General features: G+C 40.3%; 1 protein-coding gene across 1 annotated transcript in view; it reads left to right on the top strand.

The window, feature by feature from the left end:
• mmp2 (matrix metallopeptidase 2) overlaps positions 1-23,744 on the top strand; it is a 28,421-nt gene extending 4,677 nt beyond the window's left edge. Inside the window, exons 3-13 of the mRNA XM_048546797.2 lie at positions 22-170; positions 3,735-3,863; positions 4,257-4,430; positions 6,692-6,865; positions 8,349-8,522; positions 12,923-13,078; positions 13,659-13,785; positions 20,963-21,099; positions 21,702-21,861; positions 22,099-22,208; positions 22,783-23,744. Coding sequence (XP_048402754.1) covers positions 22-170; positions 3,735-3,863; positions 4,257-4,430; positions 6,692-6,865; positions 8,349-8,522; positions 12,923-13,078; positions 13,659-13,785; positions 20,963-21,099; positions 21,702-21,861; positions 22,099-22,208; positions 22,783-22,886 — 1,594 coding nt within the window. The 3' untranslated portion in view covers positions 22,887-23,744. The remainder of the gene's footprint in view (positions 1-21; positions 171-3,734; positions 3,864-4,256; positions 4,431-6,691; positions 6,866-8,348; positions 8,523-12,922; positions 13,079-13,658; positions 13,786-20,962; positions 21,100-21,701; positions 21,862-22,098; positions 22,209-22,782) is intronic.
• The last annotated feature ends 258 nt before the right edge of the window (positions 23,745-24,002 follow it).

The raw sequence follows: 24,002 nt of genomic DNA, 5'->3' as shown, positions 1-24,002 counted from the left end.
TCTGCTGCTTATTCCTTACAGGATTTTGGGATACACTTACGATCTGGACTCTGAGACAGTGGATGATGCTTTTGCTCGGGCCTTCCAGGTATGGGCTGACGTCACACCACTGTCATTTTCAAGGATCTTCGATGGAGAGGCAGACATCATGATCAACTTTGGCCGTTGGGGTAATAATTAAATTTCTTGAAACCTAACACAGATGTTGGATTATAAATATTCAACATGGCTTTTGTCAGTGATGTCTAAATGGGACTTTTATGTGGTGCTTCCATATAAGAACACTTAATCCAAGTATTTGTCAAACACTTTGTGTTAAGCAGATGTTTTGGACCCAGACTTCTAAGAGCATAAACCTTGTATGACCAGTGGAATTGTGACTGCCAACATCCACCAGCATTGCAATTTTCTGTATCAGGAGGAGAGGATCTACACTGTATGGTGCAAACACTATTCTGGGTACATCTGCACCACCAGCTTGTCACATCTATTTGAAAGTTTTAGTTTCCACTTGCCATTGGCAAATGCTGTCCAGATCCTACTTCAGTCAAGTTCAAAAATAAAATTCTGGAGTTGCTGTAAATCTGAAATAAAAACGGGAAATGCTGAAATATGCAGCAGGTCAGACAGCATTTATGGAGAGGGAAAGAGAGTTAATTTTCAGGTCAGTGCCCTTTGATTGGAAGGTCACCGACATGACACATTCATTCTTTTGTCAAGACAAATGTTCCTTGGTCCCCACATTAAGGATGTGGATAAGGACATTAATCATTTTTTTAGATGTATTCTGTGTGGACGGCTGTGTGTGTGTTTTTGGAGAGAAAGGTGGTAGTGTGCACAGGGAAGGTAACAATGCTGCTAGCCTGGATTCCACAGGTGGAAGTCAATATGCCTGACCTTCCTATGGGCTTTCACTGATACACTAAGTAGTACTATATCTTCAGGAGTAAACAATTCTTCAGAATAATTTCCTTCATACGGGGCAGGTAAAGGTATTGGCCAATATAAGGTAATAAGAAAATGCCCATCCCAGTCTATGCTACTTATTTAGAGATCTCTCAGTTGCGATGTTGAATTATAGTGGTAGACTTGGGGAGGCAAAGTGCTTAAACAATGCTAAACACTTCTGCCAAAGGCATGGCCAAGACTGCTAACTTGATTTGCAATTATCAATTGTACAGCCAAATCATTGACACTAGTTGATTCTTGAAAGTGGTGCAATGGCTCATTGGATAGCACTGCTGCCTCACTTCACCAGCGACCAGGGTTTGATTCCACCCTCAGGTGTCTGTCTGTGTGGAGTTTGCACATTCTACCCACGTCTGCATGGGTTTCCTCCCACAGCCCTGAATGTGTAGAATAGGTGGATTGGCCATGCTGAATTGCCCACAGTTTCTGGGGATGTGCGGGTTAGGTGAATTAGCCATGGGAAATGCAGAGTTACAAGGATAGGCTAGGGGGGTAGGTCTGGTTGGGGATACTCCTCAGAGGGCCAATGTGGACTCTGGATCAAATGGCCTGCTTCCACACTGTAGAGATTTTATGATTCATCTTGAATAATTATCATAACACCTTTCAAAATCTTTTGCATGCAGATATTTTGTATTATTGTTCCTATTTCAAGCATGAATATTTTTGAGTACAGTCTTAATCTCAAGTCATTTTTATAAGAAAAGAAAATGCATGTATGAACGTAAGAAAATGATGGGCAGCAGAAATGCATCCAGCTTGATCCCCATAGTTGATCTGTTATGCAGATTTTAATAGAGGTTTTGTACCCATGTGAACTGATATAATTTCCTAGAAAAGGCAAGAAATCCAAATGAAAGACCAAGCCAAATTCAGGAAAAAGCATTGAAAATTCCATTCTTGCTTCTTTAGTCCATCAGAACTAGAACAGGAGATCATATTGCCCATGACTGATGTTACAGGGCATCCATATCTTGTACAAAGCAATGCCCACACCAGCCAGCAAGTCTAGTCTTTCATGAAGGCTTACAGAAAATCATTGCATGCTAATATGAAGCAAAATACTGTGGGTGATGGAAATTTTAAGTAAAAACGCAGCTCCTCTTATCTTCATTTTGTTCCTGCCCCCTCCACCCCTACTTAGTCTCTTTTATCTTGATTTTTGCTTTCAGCAGACCTGACTTATATTCTCTCTATGAACACCTACTAGTAGCATCTGCTTTGGACCTCTCCTTTGCATTCATTATCACTCCCTTTGCCTTTTGTTCTGTTACACCTGAACTGTCCAGCCTCCCTTATCCTCTAACCTTTCCCTGGTCTTTCAATCTGTTACACTGCCCATCTTTTCCACACACAGAACTCATCCTTTTCCACTCTCTCTTCAATTCTGAGGAAGAGACAGAAAGAACTTGAAATGTTAACTCTGTTTCTTTCTCTACAGATACTGCCAGAACTGCTGACTTTCTCCAACACTTACTGTTTGTATGAGCTGGCAAACTGTTCCACTGATTCACTGTTTTTCTGGAAAAGGAGGGCTGACTAACATCAAACCTAGCTTTGTACTTATGCAAACTGTAACTAGCCTTCCTATCTATCCAATTAAAAACAATGACACACGGAAACTCAAACTATTTCTCACATTATTTTATAAACATCGATCAAATCATCTCTGTGTCTAAAATGTTCTAAAGCAAAGCTTATCTAGTCTAGTCAACCCATTTAAACTGGGAATTAATCTGTCACTTCCTTTGCATGTTTTCCAAAACTGCAACATTTCTCATCATGTGAAGAGGTCAAAGTGGAGCACTGTCTTCTAAGACTCTAACAAGGTCTTACAGAAGAGCAAAATTGTATGCTTTGCTGCAAATTGTCCTATGATTGCAACCTAGAACCTTGTTTGCTTCAGCTGTAGTTTCACAACACTGATCATGAACCTTTCAAAAGTGAGTACAATATCTCGCTTTTTCATTTACCGTTGGCTGGAATATCATTTCCTGCAGCAAAGATTCTCATATGCATAGGAGAGATAACAAGGTGTAAAGCTGGATGAACACAGCAGGCCAAGCAGCATCAGAGGAACTGGAAGGCTGACGTTTTGGGCCAAGAAGGGTCTAGGCCTGAAACGTCAGCCTTCCTGCTCCGGTGATGCTGCTTGGCCTGCTGTGTTCATCCAGCTCTGCACCTTGTTATCTCAGATTCTCCAGCATCTGCAGTTCCTACTGTCTCTCATGTGCGTGGCATCTTATTTTTCTGAGTAGAGCATTGTTTGCCAAATGTGGGTCTATTTCAATGAGTTGGAAATCTTCTTGAAGCTGTTAAGTATCCCTTAGGAATCTACCTTCACACAGCTTTATGTCTTCCACAAGCTTGCATACCATATCCCAAACACTTTGTACAATAGAACATTGTAAGGGAAACAAACACTAAAGTTAATGTAGACAAATACTGCAATAAATTCAATTGTTTGCATATTACATTCCCATTCCATGCTGCATTCAATGTTTTGCGTTGTAATTTCTTGTGCATCTTCCTTGTTCTATGCAATTTTCTATTACAATAACACTGGAAATTGAAAAGATTAGATCTACCTATCGAGCTTTTGGAACAAACCACCATTGAGGATGTAATGTGTTCTAATTACAGACTATAATACTAAACAAAGTAATGAAGCATATTTTGAGATCATCAAAAGTAACTTATTATTTTAACATCAGATAGTGATGTGTATGAAATCTAAACAGGCATGTTATCTTAATTTTTTCAAGAGCACGGTGATGGATACCCATTTGATGGGAAGGATGGGCTGCTAGCACATGCTTTTGCCCCATCAACAGGAATTGGTGGCGATTCTCATTTTGATGATGATGAATTCTGGACGTTGGGTGAAGGACGAGGTACATATCTGTTTAACTGTAGCACATCTCAGATTTATTGTTTATTTGTAATTTGAAACTTGCCATTAAACTTATCAATTATCAATGTTTTTCACATTGCTGCTACATATGCAACACTTGTTGTAACAGAATAAGAGAGCTTTTAATGTTGCTCAGTTTTCAGACATTGTTTCATGGTCATAAGGTGTCCCTCAAATTCCAAGTTATCATTAAATGTTTGCATATTTGATTTGCATAAAATATTCTGTTACAATTAATATTATTATCTACTTTTTGGCCAATATTAATAAAATGGTACTAAATTTATTACACTTGTTAATCATAGTTGTACAATATTTATGAGTATGCGTTGTAATTTCTGATTTGGAGTCTCTCAACATTTATATTTTACAGTTGTTAAGACAAAATTTGGAAATGCAGAAGGGGAATTTTGTAAATTTCCTTTTCTATTTAATGGGAAAGAATACCATAGTTGTACTACAGAAGGCCGTAACGATGGCTTCCCATGGTGTTCCACAACTTATAATTTTGATGCAGATGCAAAATATGGATTCTGTCCTCATGAACGTAAGTTTTCTGTTTTAACCTGTGTTTTCCATTCATCAGCACAAACTAGCGTTTGTATTGTATCTTGTGACATGGGAAAATAGTTGTCTGTTTCACTGAACCATGTTTGAACAAAAATAGATGCAGATGAGTAATCAAAGCTTTGGTCAAAGAGACTAACAGAGACACAGAAACCTGAGAGTTTAGGAAGGGACTTTTCCAGCTTGGGACCTAGCGAGCTCATGTTATTCCTGCCAGAGCAGTGGGTTTAGGTAAAGGATAGATGCACATAAAGCTGCATTAAGAGTAACAGAGTTTGATATGGGAGACCTGGGAGAGTAGAGGCTATGTAAGAATTTACACATGGAATGAAAATTTGACTTTGGAGAAGTTTTGGACCCCGACAATATGAATTGTGGATGAGCAAGGCCATAAACAACAGAAAATGCAGAAAATACTCAACAGGCCAAACACCATGTGTGGAGAGAGAATCAGAGTTAAATGTTTGCAAGCTCCTTTCCCGAGAGCCAGGGACTCATGCTGGAGCGCAGTGCCACAGACACACATTGCTGTTGCATTGTCAATTAGTCAAATTACTTTCTTCATAACTGAATCCCTAATTATTGGGGCAAGTTTTAACAGCCTACTGGGATAATCCAACTCAGCATTGCCTCTTGACTGAAACAAGTCTCTTCCTGATCATTATGGCCCATAACCACTTTAATTGTGGGCGGGATGGGGGGGCAAAACGTCTATCCACGGAAGTACAGTAAGTGAAGATGATGTCCCCATCATCTTCCTGCACCCTGCCATCTCACCATCAGTTTGGAAGGTGGCAGGTGCCTGTCCACCTGGAGCCCAATTGAGCCATTTAAGTAGCTAATTAAGGACCTGTTTCTAACCTTTGCTGACATTTGACCATCACTTGGCTTCTTCAGCACATAAGGAGATTGTGAGGTAAACTCTTGTGGCCATCCAATGGGCTCCAGGGAAGGGTGGAACCTTCTTTTCAGGTGCTCTTCAGTGCAATAAAGGTAACCCATGGTGATTAATGACTGCCCTGGTGAACATGGCACTGCCTACCCTTGGCAAAACCAAACCACCTCCTCACCAGTTCCTGCCTGACTATTGCCAGAGCCCCTCAGGTTCCATTTTCCAGAGTTTTGGGGCACATAGCTATCAATGCTCAATCATCTTTAAGGTGTCGAGTCATCTTCTCAACAGTGACAGCGAACCTAGCAGCAGACACTGATCCAACCCCATCAGTCCTGCCGACTGCCAGAGTGGGTACACACCATGAAATATAGTCATTAATATAATGGAACAGTGAATTTATGGCATACGTAATATAACACTGGATTGCACATATTTAAATACAACAGCAGAATTGTTGTGATGTGCACCAGTGTTTGAATGCTCTGTAAAGATTTTCTGGGTGGCGCAGTGGCTCAGTGGTTAGTACTGCAGCCTCACAGCGCCAGGGACCTGGGTTTGATTCTACCCTCGAGTGACTGTCCGTGCAGAGTTTGCACGTTCTCATCGTGTCTGCATGGGTTTCCTCTGGGTGCTCCCCTTTCCTCCCACAGTCCAAAGATGTGCAGGCTAGGTGAATTGGCCATGCTAAATTGCCTGGCGTGTTCAGGAATGAGTAGATGAGGTGGGTTATAGGGGGATGGGTCTGGGTGGGATGTTCTGAGGGTCGGTGTGGACTTGTTGGACCAAAGGGCCTGTTTCCACACTATAGGGATTCTGTGATTTGTACTGGAAGAAGTGTTGTAAGCTCTTTTGGCTGATAGCAGCACATTTAACAACCTGAACATTTCCATTTATGGTGCTGTTGTTTTTGTGCTTTTGTCTTAATACTGTAGACATGTGATTTCACTCAGGGCCAAAAGAAGTGTTTTTGTACTTGGTGTTATTGCATATTTATATGAGTCAGCAGCATGCTGAAATCTATTATAACCATAATTGATCTTATGCTCCATGTTTAACCAACAGCCAGAATCTATAATAACTTATGGTTCAACCAATTTACTGCAGCTGGAGCAGGCTAATGTTAAATATGAGTCATTGAAACAGATGTTTCATGTTGTTTAACGGCAACAACATTGAAATAAAGTTTTTTTTTTAAGGTTCATAGATCATTTTAAACAAATAATGAGTCTGGAATATTCTTTGTTTCTGTTTGATCAATTTTGGAACTAATTCGTCAAAGGTCTGATTCTGTTGTTTCCTTTAAAACTTAGCCTCTGATAATATGTGATTGTTTTGGTTCCTTGCAGTGCTTTTTACGATGGGAGGAAATGCTGGTGGAGAGCCATGCTCATTTCCTTTCACCTTTGAAGGCAGGCGGTACGATAGCTGCACAACGGATGGAAGATCAGATGGCTACCGGTGGTGTAGTACAACCAGCGATTATGACACAGACAGAAAATACGGCTTCTGTCCAGAGCAAGGTATTAACAGTTTGTGCATGATACATGACAGAAGGTGGGCTACATAGTTAGCGAGATATTCTTCATCTGTTGGTCAACTGTGACATTCCTTGAAAACATCACTTGACTTTAAGTTCTCCCAAGTTGTAAATCTGAGTGTCAGGGATGCTTTAAAGAATTGATGAAATGCCAGGCCAGCGTTGCTTATCAATACATTCCTGAATGGGTGGAACATTTTGGAATGTTTGATATTTTATTAACTGTAAGAACAATGACACTTAGCAATCAGCAGGTTTCTGTTCACCCTCCTACTACATTAGCAACAGGGTGTAAAACTCAAGGTTGGTCACTGCAATGGTTCATACCTGTTTTCAAGGTAATTCTGTTTGTTGTGTAGCAAAGTCTGATCTTACAGTTGCATCTACACTTGGCAAGATCTATTTTGTTTCAAAGAGACTAACTGATTTGGGCAAAATTATCCATTCAAGTTAGTGTCATATGACTTCAATACAACTGTTAAACAACAAAATATGCATCCCATTAGAAAAGGATCTTCCAACACTCATAAAAAACTCATTATCACCATGAGGAACTACATTAACTCTAATGTGTCAAAATGGGATGAGAGTAGTAGGAAATGATGTAAAATGACTTGCCAAAATTCTTTTCATGTGCGCAATAAGCACTTCTGCAACATGCCGCAATGATTCTGAATGAAGTAAACCCTTCAAATGACTCAAACCTGAACTTTTGTGGTCAGTGGAGAACAATATAGGGACAGGAAGACTAATAAAATATGGAAAAAACATCAGGGCAGTTAATTAATGCAATCTTACCGCAGGGGGCTTCTCCATGGATTGACTGCCTGCTCTAAAGAGGCGGCCAGCAAATGAACAAATTTAGAGATCACATTGGAAGCAATATTTTCCCATGTTAGAGCGGCATTTATTACCGCTTACCCCACACCTCCCATACCAAGTGAGGATGTTCCATTTTGAGGTGCCCTCGTACTCAGCTTCCTGCTTTGACAGCACCCTTCTCTCCTTGAGGGAGGGCTACCAGCCTGACATTACTGTGGGCCCTCTGATTGGAACTCCATCCTTAGATTCTTTTCACAGTTTATTACAGAGTAAGGAGAGTATGCCAGCAGTTAGCAGGCTGACTCTTGAAACCTTGCACTCTGGGTACATGAACTATATGGATGGACCCAGAAGCCCCATGTAGACTCGACGTTCCATTCTTGATGCCCATTTGAAGATGCTTCTTTGATAAATCCCTGGTGACTGTCCTTGATTACTCCACGTCTTTTTAAGTATCAGTTTACCCTGTCTCTCAGAATTGATTCAGATAATTTGTCCAGTGAATAAATAGACCTTTACATATATTACTTTTTTAAAGCAATACACTTTCACAATTTCTTTATTTGGAACCCTTTTTAAATGTCTGCTGTGTTGATCTGTAATTTTTTAAAATCTTGCTTGTATATCTGATTTCCACATTTCAGCCCTGTCAACAATTGGAGGAAATTCAGATGGTTCACCTTGTGTATTTCCTTTCACCTTCCTTCGGAAAACATATGATTCTTGCACGAGTAGTGGACGTAATGATGGCCTGTTGTGGTGTGCAACCACTGGAAGCTATGATGATGACAGCAAGTGGGGCTTCTGCCCTGACAGTGGTAAGTTACAGATGGCATTTGGACAGTGCTCAGGAGGGGGTGGAACACTTATTTTCACATGCAGGACTCATAAATCTTTGGAAGTCTTGAGTTTGAAGCTCCGGGTTACTCCTGCCCTAGGAGCTGATGCTAGGGAAGGTGCATATAAAAAATTAGGCCAAACAGGTTAATTGTCTGTCAGATAAGAGTGAAATACTGCAGATGCTGGAAATCTGAAACAAACACAGAATGCTGAAGAATTTCGGCAGGGATGGCAGCATCTGTGGAGAAAGAAACAAAGTTAATGTTTTGAGTACAGAAGACTCTTCTTAATTGTTAACCTACAAGTCCATGCAACACATGCCAAGTGGGAGAGAGTCTTGATCTTAACAATGTTGATATTTTTGAGGCATGGCATTGTGTCACTTAGAGCCCAGTTTATTGTGGCAATTGCTATAGACCAGACCAGCCCCCCTCAAAATATTTTAGTAGAGTAGCAGAGACGCTATTGGAAAACTTAATAGAATAGTAGATGCAGTGACTATTACTAATTAATTGTTCCAATATAGTGACATCCCATAAACATACCCCTTGGCAAGAAGGAAAATTCAAAAACGTAGATTTGTCTCACAGATAACCCAGCAGCAGAGAGAAACCCAGCTTCTAGCAGTAACCAAGAGGGAAAAGATACCTCCAACTTCTCCAAGCCCACAACAGCTTAAAACTAAACCTAAAAACTAAAAGCAAATCAAGAAATCCTGGCCTGAGAGAGCTGGCAATACATACCCAGACTGCCTCCATTGTTCTAACTTGTTTAAAAAATGCCCAAAGCTTCACAAACTTTAATCTAAGATAATAAAATGTAAGGCTGGATGAACACAGCAGGCCCAGCAGCATCTCAGGAGCACAAAAGCTGACGTTGCGGGCCTAGACCCTTCATCAGAGAGGGGATGGGGTGAGGGTTCTGAAATAAATAGGGAGAGAGGGGGAGGCGGACCGAAGATGGAGAGAAAAGAAGATAGGTGGAGCGGAGAGTATAGGTGGGGAGGTAGGGAGGGGATAGGTCAGTCCAAGGAAGACGGACGGGTCAAGGAGGAGGGGTGAGGTTAGTAGGTAGGAGATGGAGGTGCGGTTTGGGGTGGGAGGAAGGGATGGTATCAATGTGGCCTTCACCAGCTTCAAAATCTCCCCTTCCCCCACCGCATCCCAAAACCAGCCCAGTTCATCCCCTCCCCCCACTGCACCACACAACCAGCCCAGCTCTTCCCCTCCACCCACTGCATCCCAAAACCAGTCCAACCTGTCTCTGCCACCCTAACCTGTTCTTCCTCTCACCCATCCCTTCCTCCCACCCCAAGCCCAAGTTAAGCCCGAAATGTCAGCTTTTGTGCTCCTGAGATGCTGCTGGGCCTGCTGTGTTCATCCAGCCTCACATTTTATTATCTTGGATTCTCCAGCGTCTGCAGTTCCCATTATCACTCTCACAAACTTTAATCTGGTGCCTTTGGTAGACTGCTCAGAACCATTCCTCAAAAATACGCCTCTTAGAGCTACAATGTCATCACACAATGTGCGCTGTAACATGCCTGTTGTAATTTGGAGCAATGGATAGAGGTAATGGAGCTTCCAACATTCTTGTGATCATATTGCTGACCGGGAATCTTTTTGCCACCTACGTTTTGGTAGGACTTTAGGTTCATATTCAACACATTGTGGCCACATTTTTAACACAACTTTCTTGGTCATCAAGACCTGGAGTTGAACCCAGAGCTTCTGGCACAGAGCCAGGGATGCTGCCACTGCACTGCGAGACCTCCTGAAAGATGCTGCATTTGTACAAATCATTTCCAGAGTGCTTGTGAGTTCCCTGATTATAACTGCAGCAGCATTTGTTCTCCACAACCTGGATTATTCAGCATTTCCATTCCTGATCACTATCCAGTGATCCCCTGCCTAAGGTGTGCCGCTTTTATTTTGAATAACAATAGGATTAAAGACTGCATACAATTCACATTCCAATATGAGAAAATTTAAACATCCCTGGTAATGTTAACTATTTCTATTATGATGAGTCGCCAAGTCAGTTGAATGACATTAGATGACTTTAGAAAGCTGTTTCTTGTGTATACACAGCCGTGGGTAACGACAGAGTTGGAACTATTGGGCCTGAGGTATGGCTAGCATCTAGTGCAAAGGGGCAAATAAAAGAGACCACTCGAGTCAACAAAATAAATGTGGTCTACCAGAGGTCTTTGATAGTAAGTAGGCAAGTAATTACAAAGGCAAATGGAATTTAGGCCTCTGTTGCAAGAGGGATGGATTATAAAATTAGTAAAGTCTTGCCACAACTGTGCAGCTCATTGCTAAGACCGTAACAAGAGCACTGTGTACTGTTTTAGTCTCCTTATTTAATGATGAATATATTTCATAGGAGACAGTTCAGAGAAGATTCACTTGATTCCTCGGATAAATGAGTTGGCTTATATGGAACATTTGACCAGATCTCTTCTTTCTGTATTCATTCATGGGTTGGGGGCGTTGCTGGCCAGGCAGCATTTATTGCCCATTGCTGTGGGTCTGGAGTCAGACTCAGGCCAGACAGTGCGAGGATGGCAGTTTCCTTCCCTCAAGGGCATTAGTGAACCAAATGAGTTTTTCTGACAATTGGCAATGGACTCCTGGTCATCAATAATTCCAGATTTTTTTTAATTGATTCCAAACTTTCCACCATCTGCTGTGGTGGGATTCGAGCCCTGATCCTCAGAATATTATCTGGGTCTCTGGATTAAAAGTCCAGTGATAATACCACTCGGCCATCGCCTAGCATGGGCCCATACTCACCGGAGTTTAGAAGAATAGGAGGTAATCTTAGTGAAACATTTGGGATACTGAGTGGATCAACAAAGTTGATAGAGAGAGCATGTTAACCAGCAGGGCTATAGAATAAATGCCACAAAGCAGAATTTAGATGAGTATCTCTTATCTAGGCTGACACAGACATGATGGGCCAAGTGGCCGCTTCTATGCTGTGAACTGCCTATGATTTTAGTTTCCCCTTGTGGGGAATCTTGAACTGGCGTGGTCTTTCTAAGTAAAAGATGCCCCACTTAATATCAAAATGACAAGGAATTTATCCTCAGAGTGTCATTAATCTTTGGAATTCTCTACTCAAGAGAGTGGAGCGTAGGTCTTTGAATTTACTCAAAGCTGAGCTATACAGATTTTAGATCTATAAAGGAGATAAAGTATTATGGTAAAAGACAAGAAAATGTAATTGCAACCACAATCAGTTCAGCCAGTGGAGGAGAAATCTCTAGTGACCAAATGACCTACTCCGTCTTCTATTCCTTATGTTCTTTTGGGACTTGTAGGGCAAATAAATGTTCAGTGGAACCTCTGTGTCCTGTCAGATGAGGCCAAGACTCTGTATTTGGTTTTGAGCCTAACCTTGGGCCTTGCCCTGTAGTCAGAGGAGACTTGTGCAAGGAATAGACTGGAGAGGTTAGTAGAAGATCATGGTCAGTACAACAACTAGGGTGGTGTGTGTGTGGGGGGGTGGGGGGGATGGGCGGGAGATGTGAGGGAGATGGGATTTGGGTGGATATCTGTGGCCAAAGTACATTCATAGTTCTTGGTCATGGTTAATTAACTATAGTAAAAATGAGCTAATTATATGTACAAGGAGGATGCGATGGGCAAACAGCTGAAAATCACCGCAGAAGAAAAATGAGCGGCAAGTTGACAGGCCAACAACAAGCTGGCCATGGAGCTACAGGCAGTGCGGCTGGGTTACACTGAACCAGAGTCAGTTTAGGAAATTCTGTCTTGTGGGGCTGTCGGACAGTTGGATTATCAAGGAGCTCCAGCAGTGCCAGAACACCACAGAGGCTCGAACTTGAAACTGAAGGAGTCCCAGTGGATCTGGGAATGAGGTGAATTAAATGGTTTTGGGCAGGAGTCTGTTTGGCACATTGTAGTGGCTTATAAGGTGTGGAGGAGTGGGTTTTCAAATACTCACAGGTAGGAAGGAAGCAAGCAAAGAGCACCACCCACAAAGATAGCACACTCAACTTCCCCACCATCTTAAATGCTTTTGAAACAAAGCGGATTCCTCACCCACCTGCCTCCTGCACTAACTGTATTATGGAGCTAACAGCATAATATTTGTGTCAATTGAGCTTTAAACTACCTCCATAGAATTATTCATTGAACATCTGACCAAACCGTTAAGTTTGCTGCTGGGTTATGTGGGTGAGCTTGAAGGTTGATGGGGAACTGATCTATTTTACATGAACATCACCACCCCACCCCACCCCCCACCCCCACAAAAAATACTGTGAGAAAGTATGTAATATCTAACATGATGTGTCTTTGCGTTTTTCTTTAACAAGAAACATGATTTTTCTTTGTTACCCTTCCAGGTTATAGTCTTTTCCTTGTTGCTGCTCATGAGTTTGGTCATGCACTTGGTTTGGAGCATTCCCAAGACCCTGGAGCTCTAATGGCCCCAATCTACACCTACAGCAAAAACTTCAGGCTTTCAAATGATGATATTCTCGGCATTCAAAAGCTTTATGGTAAAGCAGCAGTGTACAGAAATAATAATAGGAATGTTCAAGTTTGCTTTTGTATTCTGTAAATCCCATTTGTTCTTAAAATCTTTTTAAGACGATATTAATTAATGTGACTGCCCTCATTGTGCTACTTCAAGGAGGAGAATCAAGAGAGGAGTCATCTAAATATAATTTTTTACATTCTCCACCATTACTTCTGTAATGCAACTGTGCAGTGTCAATAAGTTGCCTTTGTTGTGGGGAGACGTTGGCATTTAATTCCAGCTCTGTTACCAGGAAATTAAATCTGACATACGGCATTGTCGGGGAATGATCAATGCCGAATTATCTATTTGGATTAGTGTGGTTGTCAATCCAAAGGCAGCTCAGATGGGACAGCGACTCGAAAGACTAGAAAAAGTCCAGTTATACGTTGCCAGGATATTGGACTTAACTGTTTCATTGGAATGTCATATGACTTACTCAGTGTTGTTGTCTAATCAAAAGAGGTGACCAGTCATCCACACAACTGTGGGCCTAACTTTTGAATTGTATTTTTCCTGTCAACTAAAAACAAATCTTGTCTATTCTGGGTCCGATTCAGGTCCACCGACTGATAAACCCTTGCCACCAACACAGGGCCCTGTCACTCCTATGAACCTGTGTGAGGACACCTTGATTTTTGATGGAGTTACGCAAATCAGAGGGGAAATTTTCTTCTTTAAAGATCGGTAAGAAAATTTCCCATTTTAAACCTGCAGTTAAATAAGTCAGAAAGAAAAATTGATTTAAGATGTGAAAAGAGTTCTTCATTCTCTGTCACTGTTTTTCATGACCATACAAAAGCAATATTTCCTGTCGAGCCTGTTCAAGTCTTTCTATTTAAACGGACTTCAGAAACTACAACTGGATTGGTTTCAGTGTTTCTACTGTCTGTTATTTCTGGCAGAGATAGTGGAACATCTGAGGGATACTGTTTTATCTGTATTTTTGAGGACGTCGGGAAAATAGTTTGGAATTGGATGAACTGGGAGCTGCTCAGAACCTGACTGCTTTATACTTTAATATCATTTAGCTCTTTCCGGTACAGTACAGTGTTTCAAATCTGGCTATCCGAAAGCTGAAGTGGTCTAAAACTGGAAATTTTTAAAAGTTATCATATATCAATTTTAATTATCTTTTTTAAAGGAACCAAGCATCATTTCACCTCGGATTGGCATGGCATGGCATGGTGGCATGCTAATTTAGTTTCCAGTTTTGTCCTCTGGTCTTGCACTTTGCTCCAAATGGGCCATGACCCCACTTACTCAGCTTGGACTAATCACATCAATCCGCCTAACCTGTGCAGTTTCAATTACTTTATTATCTTGTTGATTTTAAGCACTTTTTTCTTCACTGTTTATGTATTATTTTACAAACTGTAATTGAAAGGTGTTTATATATTTGATTTTCTATGTCACCAATTAATTGAATTAAACTTCTGTATTCTCTGAAAATCGGCAAGATCCAAAATCTGCCACAGACTGACCGAAGGTTTTGTGACCCTGCACCTACAGTCAGTCATAAAGATGTTAAATGTACTTCTGAAAGCTTTGAGTGCGAGCTCTCAAGGGGAAATTGGCTGCATTTATTATCCCTGGATATTTTAACATCTGTGTAGCCTGGAGAGTAATGGGACGCTACTCTGCTGGAATTCTTTGGCAAGCTAAAAAGAAACCAGACCTCTTGTTCTGGGAATAAACAGCGCATAAAGTCAAACAAATCAGAGGGCTATTGGGACATTCCAAACTAGCATTGAACTAGTATAGAAATGAAGAACTGTAGTTGAACCATCAGCTCTTTATGAAGTTGGGATAGATTAAGAAGAACTACTAGTGATCAATCTAGAAATAGCTGCTTCTCCCACAAAAGGTTCTTAAAATCACAAATGCATCTTGTGTGACAATGGTAAATGATCCCTCTGTCCTTCCCTACCTACCTGCCTGTAGTTACCCTTATCAAATGGTCTCCACCTACACAACTAATTGGGATCCAGTATGCAATGGTATATGATTTAAGGGCATGAATAGGCCATTCAGCCCCTCAAACTTACTGTGCCATTTATTAAAGTCATGGGGATGATCCAATTGTATCCTGACAATCCCTGATAACATTTCTCCTCTTGCTTGAGAAGAATCTGTCGACACCTGCCTTAAAAGATGTTGAAGGACTGTGCCTCCAACATTTTCACCTTTCCTAGGAAGAGACTTCCAAAGACTGTCAACCCTCTGAGAAACTGTTTTTGCCCAATCTCTGTTTAAAATGGGTGACCCCTCATTTTTAAACAGTAACCCCTGGTTCTAGATTCTGCCATAAGCGAAAACATCCTATCCACATCTACCTGTCAAGACCCTTCAGGATCTTGTATGTTTCAATCAAGTTATTCCTTACTCTTCTGAACTTCAGTGGATACCAGGTCTTATCTATCCAACCTTTGCTCATAAAATAACCTGGACATATATCCAATGCAGATAAATCCTTCCTTAAATAAGGCGACCAGTTCTGTACATGGCCAAGATGTAGTCTCATCAGTACCCTATATAACTGAAGTAAAACCTCTCTACTTTTGTAGTAAATTACCCTCCTAGTAAATAATAAGATTGTACTAACTTTACTAATTAATTGCTATACCTCCGTACTAACTTCTGCAATTCATGCATGAGGACACCAGGATTAAGCTGTATTTCCAAGCTCTATAATCTCTCACCATTTAAGTAAAATGATTTTTTAATTATTTCTGCTCAAATGGACAATTTCACATTTCCCACTTCCCACAAGATATCTCATTTGTTGACATCTTGGCACGCTCATTTAAGCTACCTTTTTTTTTTGTAGCCTCCTTATGTCCTCTTCACATCTTCATTCCACTCTGTCTTTGTGTTATCAGTACATTTGGCAACCATACCTTGTGTCCCTTCAACTAAGGCATTTATCTAAGTTGTAAATAGCTGAAGTCTCAGGACTGATTGCTGTGGAACATTACTCTTTACATTTTGCTAACCTGAAAAATACCCATTTTGTCTACTGTCCTCTTCAAGTTAGCTAACCAATCCTCTATACATACCAATATGCTACCAATTATACCATGAGCTTTTTATTTTCTGTAGTTGTGCTTCATGTAGCACCTTATCAAATTCCTTCTGGAAGTCTAGATACAGTACATCTACTGATACCCCTTTACCTACATCATGCTTTATCTCCTCAAACAACTTCAACAGATTAGTCAAACAAGATTCCCCTTTCACAAAATCATGTTGATTCTGCCTGATTTCCTTGATTATGTCTAAGGGCCATGCTGTAACCTCTTTGATAATGGCTTCTAATATTTTCCCTCTGACAAATGTTAGGCTTAGAACATAGAACATAGAACAGTACAGCACAGAACAGGCCCTTCAGCCCACAATGTTGTGCCGACCATTGATCCTCATGGATGCACCCTCAAATTTCTGTGACCATATGCATGTCCAGCAGTCTCTTAAATGACCCCAATGACCTTGCTTCCACAACTGCTATAGAACATAGAACACCACAACTGCTATAGAACATAGAACATAGCTTGACGATCCTGTAAATTTCTTGCTTTCTATCTCCCCTTTCTCAGTAAAGAGTTGCAATAATTTAGGAATGTCTCAAATCAAGGGAGTTTTTCAAAATTAAAACAATCCATCAATTTATCCTACTAGCCATTCCTTTAACAAACCTTGGATGAATTCCATCACCACTTGAGTAATTCTTAGCTTACACTTCCAGTAGTTTACTCAGTAACACTTCTGTCATGATTGCGATTTTCTTGAATTCCTTGTTCCCTTCCTTTGTCTTCCTTGTTACTGTTTCTGGAATGTTACCTCTATCCTTTATTACAAAAACGAGAATGAAATATTTCTTCAATTTATCTGTCATCTCCTTATTTTCCATTATTAATTCTCCTGTCTCACTTTCAATAGAAGAGACTTGTTTACTTTAAATTGCTCCTCACAGTCCTGCAGTATATGTCGCTCTTGTATTTGACCTCCTAAAATGCATCACCTCACATTTGTCCGGGTTGAACTCCATCTGCCATTTGCTCTGCCCAGCTTTCCAACTGACCCACATCCTGCTGCATCCTTTGACAACCTTGCTCACTTTCGCAACTCCACCAATTTTCATGTTGTCTGCAAACTTACTAACCAGACCATATACGCTTTCATCCAAATCATTTATATAACTTAGAAACAACAGGTTCTAGCACTGAGATAACAAAATGTGGAGCTGGATTAATACAGCAGGCCAAGCAGCATCTTAGGAGCACAAAAGCTGACATTTCGGGCCTAGACCCTTCATCAGACCCTTGATGAAGGGTCTGGGCCCGAAACGTCAGCTTTTGTGCGCCTAAGATGCTGCTTGGCCTGCTGTGTTCATCCCAGCTCCACATTTTGTTATCTCGGCTTCTCCAGCATCTGCAGTTTCCATTATCTCAGGTCCCAGCACTGATCGTTGCAGAACACCACTGGCCATTGACTTGCAGTCAGAAATACACCCCTCTGCACCTACCCTCTGTCCTCTATGACCAAATGAATTTTGTGTCCAACTTACGAACTCAACGTGGAATCCATGTGACTTAATCTTCTGGACCAGCCTACCGTGAGGAACTTTTTCACGTACTTTAGTGAAGTCCGCATAGAGAACAGACACTGATGCCTGGGTGGAATGCTCTTCAGAAAGTTGGCACAGATTCAATGAGCCGAATGGCCTCTTAACAACACAGTAGTGATACAGTGATTCTAAGTACGATTGAAATTGAGACTGTCCTGACTGGACAGGTGTCTCTTTCCCCAGTACCGGTATCAGAGTCTTGTAAACCAGAATCCACTTTATCTACATCAGTCTTTGAGCCACACATTCATCTCTCCAGTCATATTTGCCCATTTTGCATGTGGCACATGACACATAGAGGTAATGACCTTTGAGTTTTTGCTTTTTAATTTTGTGCCTACCTGTTCATACTGACAATGCAGAACCCCCTCCTTTTGTCAGCAGTACTTAACGTGGATCCTCCCCCACATGTTGCAAGTTCATTCATCTTTGAACTCTGGTATGAGGCAGTCAGCACAGCTATCTAGACTTATGCTCTTAGCTGCGGAGAGTGGTATCAATCCCCTTTCACTATACTGTTTCCCCCTTACCTCGTATGCATTCTTATTCTCCCCTCTCGAATCGCTTCCCCTGCCACCACTCCATGGTCAGCTAGATCATCCACCCTGCAGGCCTAAAGCTTATCCAGACTACTGGAAAAAATCTCAGATTTGTTGGACAATTGCAAAAGCTGATAGTCCTGCGCTGTGGGTCCCCTCATTTGCAGTTAAGACATTCTGTCACTGAATACTGACAAAATCAGACAAATCAACCCTCAGAATCATAGGACACCTAAAATGCAGAGACATCAATTATAAGGGCATAGAGTCTGCACTCACCCTTGGAAGAGCATTCCACCCAAACCTAGCCCCCTACCCTATCCCCATAACCCCACACTATCATTGGCTAATTCACCTATCCTGCACATCACTGGCAATTTAGCTGGACCAGTCCACCTAACCTGCACATCTTCGCACTATGGGAGGAAACCCACACAGGCACAGGGCAAATGTGCAAACTCCACGCAAGGCTGGAATCGAACCTGGGTCCCTGGAGCTGTGAGACAGCATGCTAACCACTGAGCCACCATGTCTTCTGCTGCAAAGAATCCTGGTAACTTTACCCCATTCCCCCATCCGTCCTACCTGAGGTGTTGCAGTGCCTGTATTTCAGCCTCTAGCTCATAAACTTTGAGCCAAAGCTACTCGAAACACTATCTGTGGACTAAGCTGACCAAGAACTCCCACCTGCTACAACTATATTACCTCTCCTGCCACTGATAATTTCCTCCAAGGAACGATATAACCTTCAATTTTATATATTTTATTAACCACAGTATCAGCTGCTGTGCGAAGTTGAACCTTAGGAAAACAGTTGACCTTTTTCACTTACCAGATGCCAAATTACAATCTTCTTCTGCTATAGCAGATTAAGAATCATTTCTAAATCCTGAAAAAAGTTCAAGCAAAGCAAAAGCTCCAGAATGCCTCCTTCCCTTCCTCACCTTAACTCCCTGACTCATTTAACTCTGACATTTCATTCCAAGTCACACTGAACTGCAAAGTCGCATAACGTGACCAGTTGTATATGCTTCAAAGACAAAGGGTCTGTCTGACTCAGTTAATGAGGATCAATTGGTTCTTAATTAAGCTGTAGTTTTACAGGAAACCTTGTTGACACCTTATTTAAGTCTGACCTTTAAACTGTATACTTCAATTTAATTACACTTCCACTTACTGACTAAATTAGATTTGCACAAAATAACAGTTTTGATTTTCTTACCCAACATCGGCATGCAATTCACCTGAAACACTGTGAGTATGAATTGTTCCACAGTTTAGCAATGACAAAACAGAGTTTCGAGCAGAGTTCAAAGATTAAGTTAATGTGAAATTGTAACAACCATGCTGTAATGCAGATTGAAACAGTGGAGTTATGGTAATGCTTTATAATACCAGCCAGATTCCCTGCTATCAAGACTTCTATCCTAAGATTTCACTTGCAGGAATAAAACTTGTACGATATGTTTATTTGTTAGACATGCTCATGAAATAGTCTCAGGAAATTGTAGAGTGGGAGCAGGTTATAGGGATACAGAGATTTGAAACATGGACAAATTTTAAATAATTTTGATCTTTAAATCGGGGTGGCAGAGTGGTTCAGTGGTTAGCACTGCTGCTTCACAGTGCCAGGGACTTGGGTTTGATTTGACCCTCGAGTGACTGTCTGTGTGGAGTTTGCACATTCTCCCCGTGTCTGTGTGTGTTTCCTCTGGGTACTCCGGTTTCCTCCCACAGTCCAAAGATGTGCAGGCTAGGTGAATTGGCAGTGCTAAATTGCACCCCCGTAGTATTCAGGGATGTGTAAGTTAGCTGGGTTATAGGGGAATGTGTCATTGTGGGATGCTCTGAGTGTGGACTTGTTGGGCTGAAGGGCCTGTTTCAATACTGTAGGGATTCTGTGATCTATGAAATCAAGATGTTGAGTCAATGTCATTGAGTGAGCACAGAAGTGATGGGGTAGGATGTGCTGTGAGTTAAGACACAGACAGCAGAATTTTTGATGATCTCACATTTATAAAGGGCAGCATGCGGAAGATCAACAGTGGAGTGTTCTTGAAGAAGTGGCTTTGAGATAATAAAGGTAAGAATCATGATTTCAGCTACCAATGAGCTGAGGCAGCCTTCCCAATATTATATGTATTGGATGCTGGATAAGCATAATAATCTGACAGATTTGCAACTGTGTTAGATTCGAGTGAGGTGATGTTGGAGTAGAGCTGTGTATTGCCAGTGTACATGTGAAAACTAATGCTGTAACTTTGGATTATACTGCCAAGGGACAGCATGTAGATGAGAAATAAGAAGGACCAAGGATGGATGATTGGGAGATACCAGGTGTTACTATAAATTCATTGTTATTTAATTTCTTCATCACTGCAATGGATAAGTTTGGTTAACATTTTTATAATCTTCGATGTTAACTTATTTTCACTAATAGAATCATTAGTTTGCAAGTGGCCAAGGTATTCTCCCATTTGCTAAAGTTGTCAAGTAGACTTTTTGCATCTTTCTTTAGTAAATTTACAGAAGCATCTTGTCACTGTGATTTCAAAAAAAACTTTTAATGAGCATCCTCTTGTAGATGCAGAAATAAGGAACTTCTGCAGCTGGTATTACTTTGCCAATGATAATTAGAAACAGATGTACTGATGAATAGGTCTATTGTACATTTCCTAAAGTCTTTTGTGCTGCTTAGGTTCTTGTGGAGAACCAGAAATCCCCGGTCCAAACCCCTGGGACCAGTGCTCGTTGCTACTTACTGGACTGATCTGCCTGAAAAAATTGATGCTGTCTATCAGGAGCCTTTAACTGACAAGGCTGTATTCTTTGCAGGTATTAATTTCAATATTGACTACCCTGATTCAGTAAATGTTATAAAATACATGTTTTGTCAAAAATAGCTTCTGAATACACGTCCAAACTTAGTCAAAATGATTTGATCGATCACATAATTTTCCTTTTAAGACTACTTATCACAACCAGAATGTAGTAATTACATATCAGAATATGCCTCCGCACATAGCAAACATTTGACATTACTTTTGTGAAATGTCTGTCCAAATTCTGGACTATACCCAACATGCACATTATTGGGATAGATTAAAGGAAATTTAAAATACAAACATTATCTGTGCTTTAACCTTTCACTGTCACAGGGTCACAAATGGAAGAGTTGATGCTCAAGAATTATGTAAAATGTGAAAGACAATAAAACACTTGCACTGAATGAAGAAATAGTCTGAGACCAAAGTTTGATAAGCCTATTTATCAACCTTTCATACAGAACGTGAATCCAGCTATTACAAGATGAAAATGCCACCTTACTCAGATTTACTGAGGGCAATAAACTATTTGTTACGCATATCACGTCTATGTTAACAATAAGAACAGTTAATTACTGCAACTCACTATTATTCAACGGCTTGTTTATTTAGGAGATCAGCACTGGCTTTATACTGCCAGTGACCTGGAGAAAGGATATCCCAAGAAAATCTCCACACTTGGGCTGCCAGATGATTTGTCACGTATTGATGCAGTTTTTAACTGGAAAAAAAACAAGAAGACTTACATCTTTGCAGGCGAAAAGTTTTGGAGGTAGGCTGAAACTCTACATATTAGTTGAGGTATATTTATTTTCAGTTCATAGTTGAGTAGTAAAATTATATGTTTTTTATAGATGTGCCAGTGTTGATGCTTCAGATTTCACAAACTGCTGATCATGTACCTTCTTATATTGACAATTTCATGTTACTTAACAAAAAATGAGATTTATAACGTAATGTGAAGAACTTACTTTGTTCATGTTGAAAAGTGTATGTTTCATCTTTACAGGTACAATGAAGTGAAGAAAAAAATGGATCCTGGATTCCCTAAGCTAATTGCAGATGCCTGGAATGGCATTCCAGATAATTTGGATGGTGCCCTTGAGTCTCTTGAGAATGGTAATCCTAACTTCCTTGAAATAGACTTTTTAGTTTCTTTGTCTCTTTATGTAAAAATGTGTATATGTAAGTCAGACTTAAATCGTTGAATTGGCAGTGATTTGTTTTTAGAAATTGTGAATATGAACAATAAAGACAGTGTTTCAAATTAATATGCCATGCCATAAAATTAGAAGAATCATTTTCTAGGCCAACAATTCCTGTATAATCTCTTAATTTAGGCACTGAGAGATAAGGCATTTTTGAGCCACCGCTTCTGCCCACTATCCTACGCCTTCCTTTATCACACTCAGTAGTTCTGCCTGATTAATTTGGAAAGGTCGAGAAAGTTCCAAAAGTAAACCCCCTTCTTCATCCAACTGCCTACACCACCACCTCCCTTCTCCACCCCCCCCCTCCCCCCCCCACCCCCCCCACCACCACCACCTCCACCACCACCACCTCCCTCCCCCCACCCCCTGCTCTATGTACAACATAAATTTTAGTCAGGATTCATTAACTGGAAGGAAACTTTACAAAATGCTCTTTTATGAATGAGTATTAAACAGGCAATGTTGTTTCTCATTTTGTACAGGACACACCTACTTTTTCAAGGATTGGTACTACCTCCAAATGGAAGACCAGAGCTTGAAGATTATTAAAGTAGGAAATGTGAAAACTGACTGGCTCGGTTGTTAGGATAAACATGTTTTTATCTTTTTTTTTGCCAAATAGTCATGTGTCTTACCTGTAAGTTATTGTTAAAGTGACAAATATAACTGTCTCATGGTTGTACCATTAAGCTTGGAATTTTGTACCAAGACCAAATACAACAGTATCATATCCAGCTTTGCTCTTGAAACAATATTTTTACGTCAGTCTTTTCATTATTCTGTGAGTATTAAGGAAAAAGTGGTGAAGGCACAGGTTGCCTGAAGTATTGATTTGTGTACTGCGATGGAATTATAATGAAAACCCATTATTTAAGTATTTGAAAATGCTTTCTATACTTGACTGGTATAATTTTTAAACATGGGCCATATTCATATGACATGAATATTTCTCTTAAAAAAAACGCAGGAAATGCTTTAAACAAATCTAAACTCGTTTTGCAGCTTTGTGTTCTATGGAGCGATATTGTTGATTTATTTGAGGGCCATTATTGGTAAATCTGTTTTCTCCACACAGACAGTATTGAAACATCATCATACACAATAAATTGAAACAATTAGCTATGAAAGATAGGTCACAGTTAGTACTGATCAGAAAAAAAAGTTATGAATTGTCGAAAATAACCAAAATCAAGATACTGGTGCTAACTGATTTTCTCAACAGTACCATGTAGAGGAGAATACTTAGCAATGCAGCAGTTTCTGTGCTACACAGATACGATTAAAACATTGGCAACTTTCAGGAAACACTGGTGTTTCAACTTTAAGTTTTTAAATTTTAAAGTGACAACTACAAAGCTACAAAGAGTTTGTGATATTTTGAAGCAATCTTGTACTAATTTAGTTTTCTTCTTAAATTTGATATTCAATAAATTTGTCTTCATGAGCTTGGAGTTCATTTTTTGTAATTAGCTAACAAAAGCAGACTAAGTTATTCATGTTTCAGCTCATCCAGATTCAATTCAATTCATACAATAAAATAGTTAATAATAGATTAAATCCTTGTCTGGAGCAAGACGTTTTGATGAAAGCCTCTTTTGATAAAATTTAATAACAATTCAAACAGCTGTATTAAAGTTGAATTGCATAGCCAAGAAGTTCATGCAATACCAATGTTTGTAATGAATGCCATAAGCTAGGCTAG

The sequence above is a fragment of the Stegostoma tigrinum genome, chromosome 16 (genome assembly GCF_030684315.1).
Source record: "Stegostoma tigrinum isolate sSteTig4 chromosome 16, sSteTig4.hap1, whole genome shotgun sequence".
Taxonomy (NCBI): domain Eukaryota; kingdom Metazoa; phylum Chordata; class Chondrichthyes; order Orectolobiformes; family Stegostomatidae; genus Stegostoma; species Stegostoma tigrinum.
This window is presented reverse-complemented; position numbering and strand designations above follow the sequence as displayed.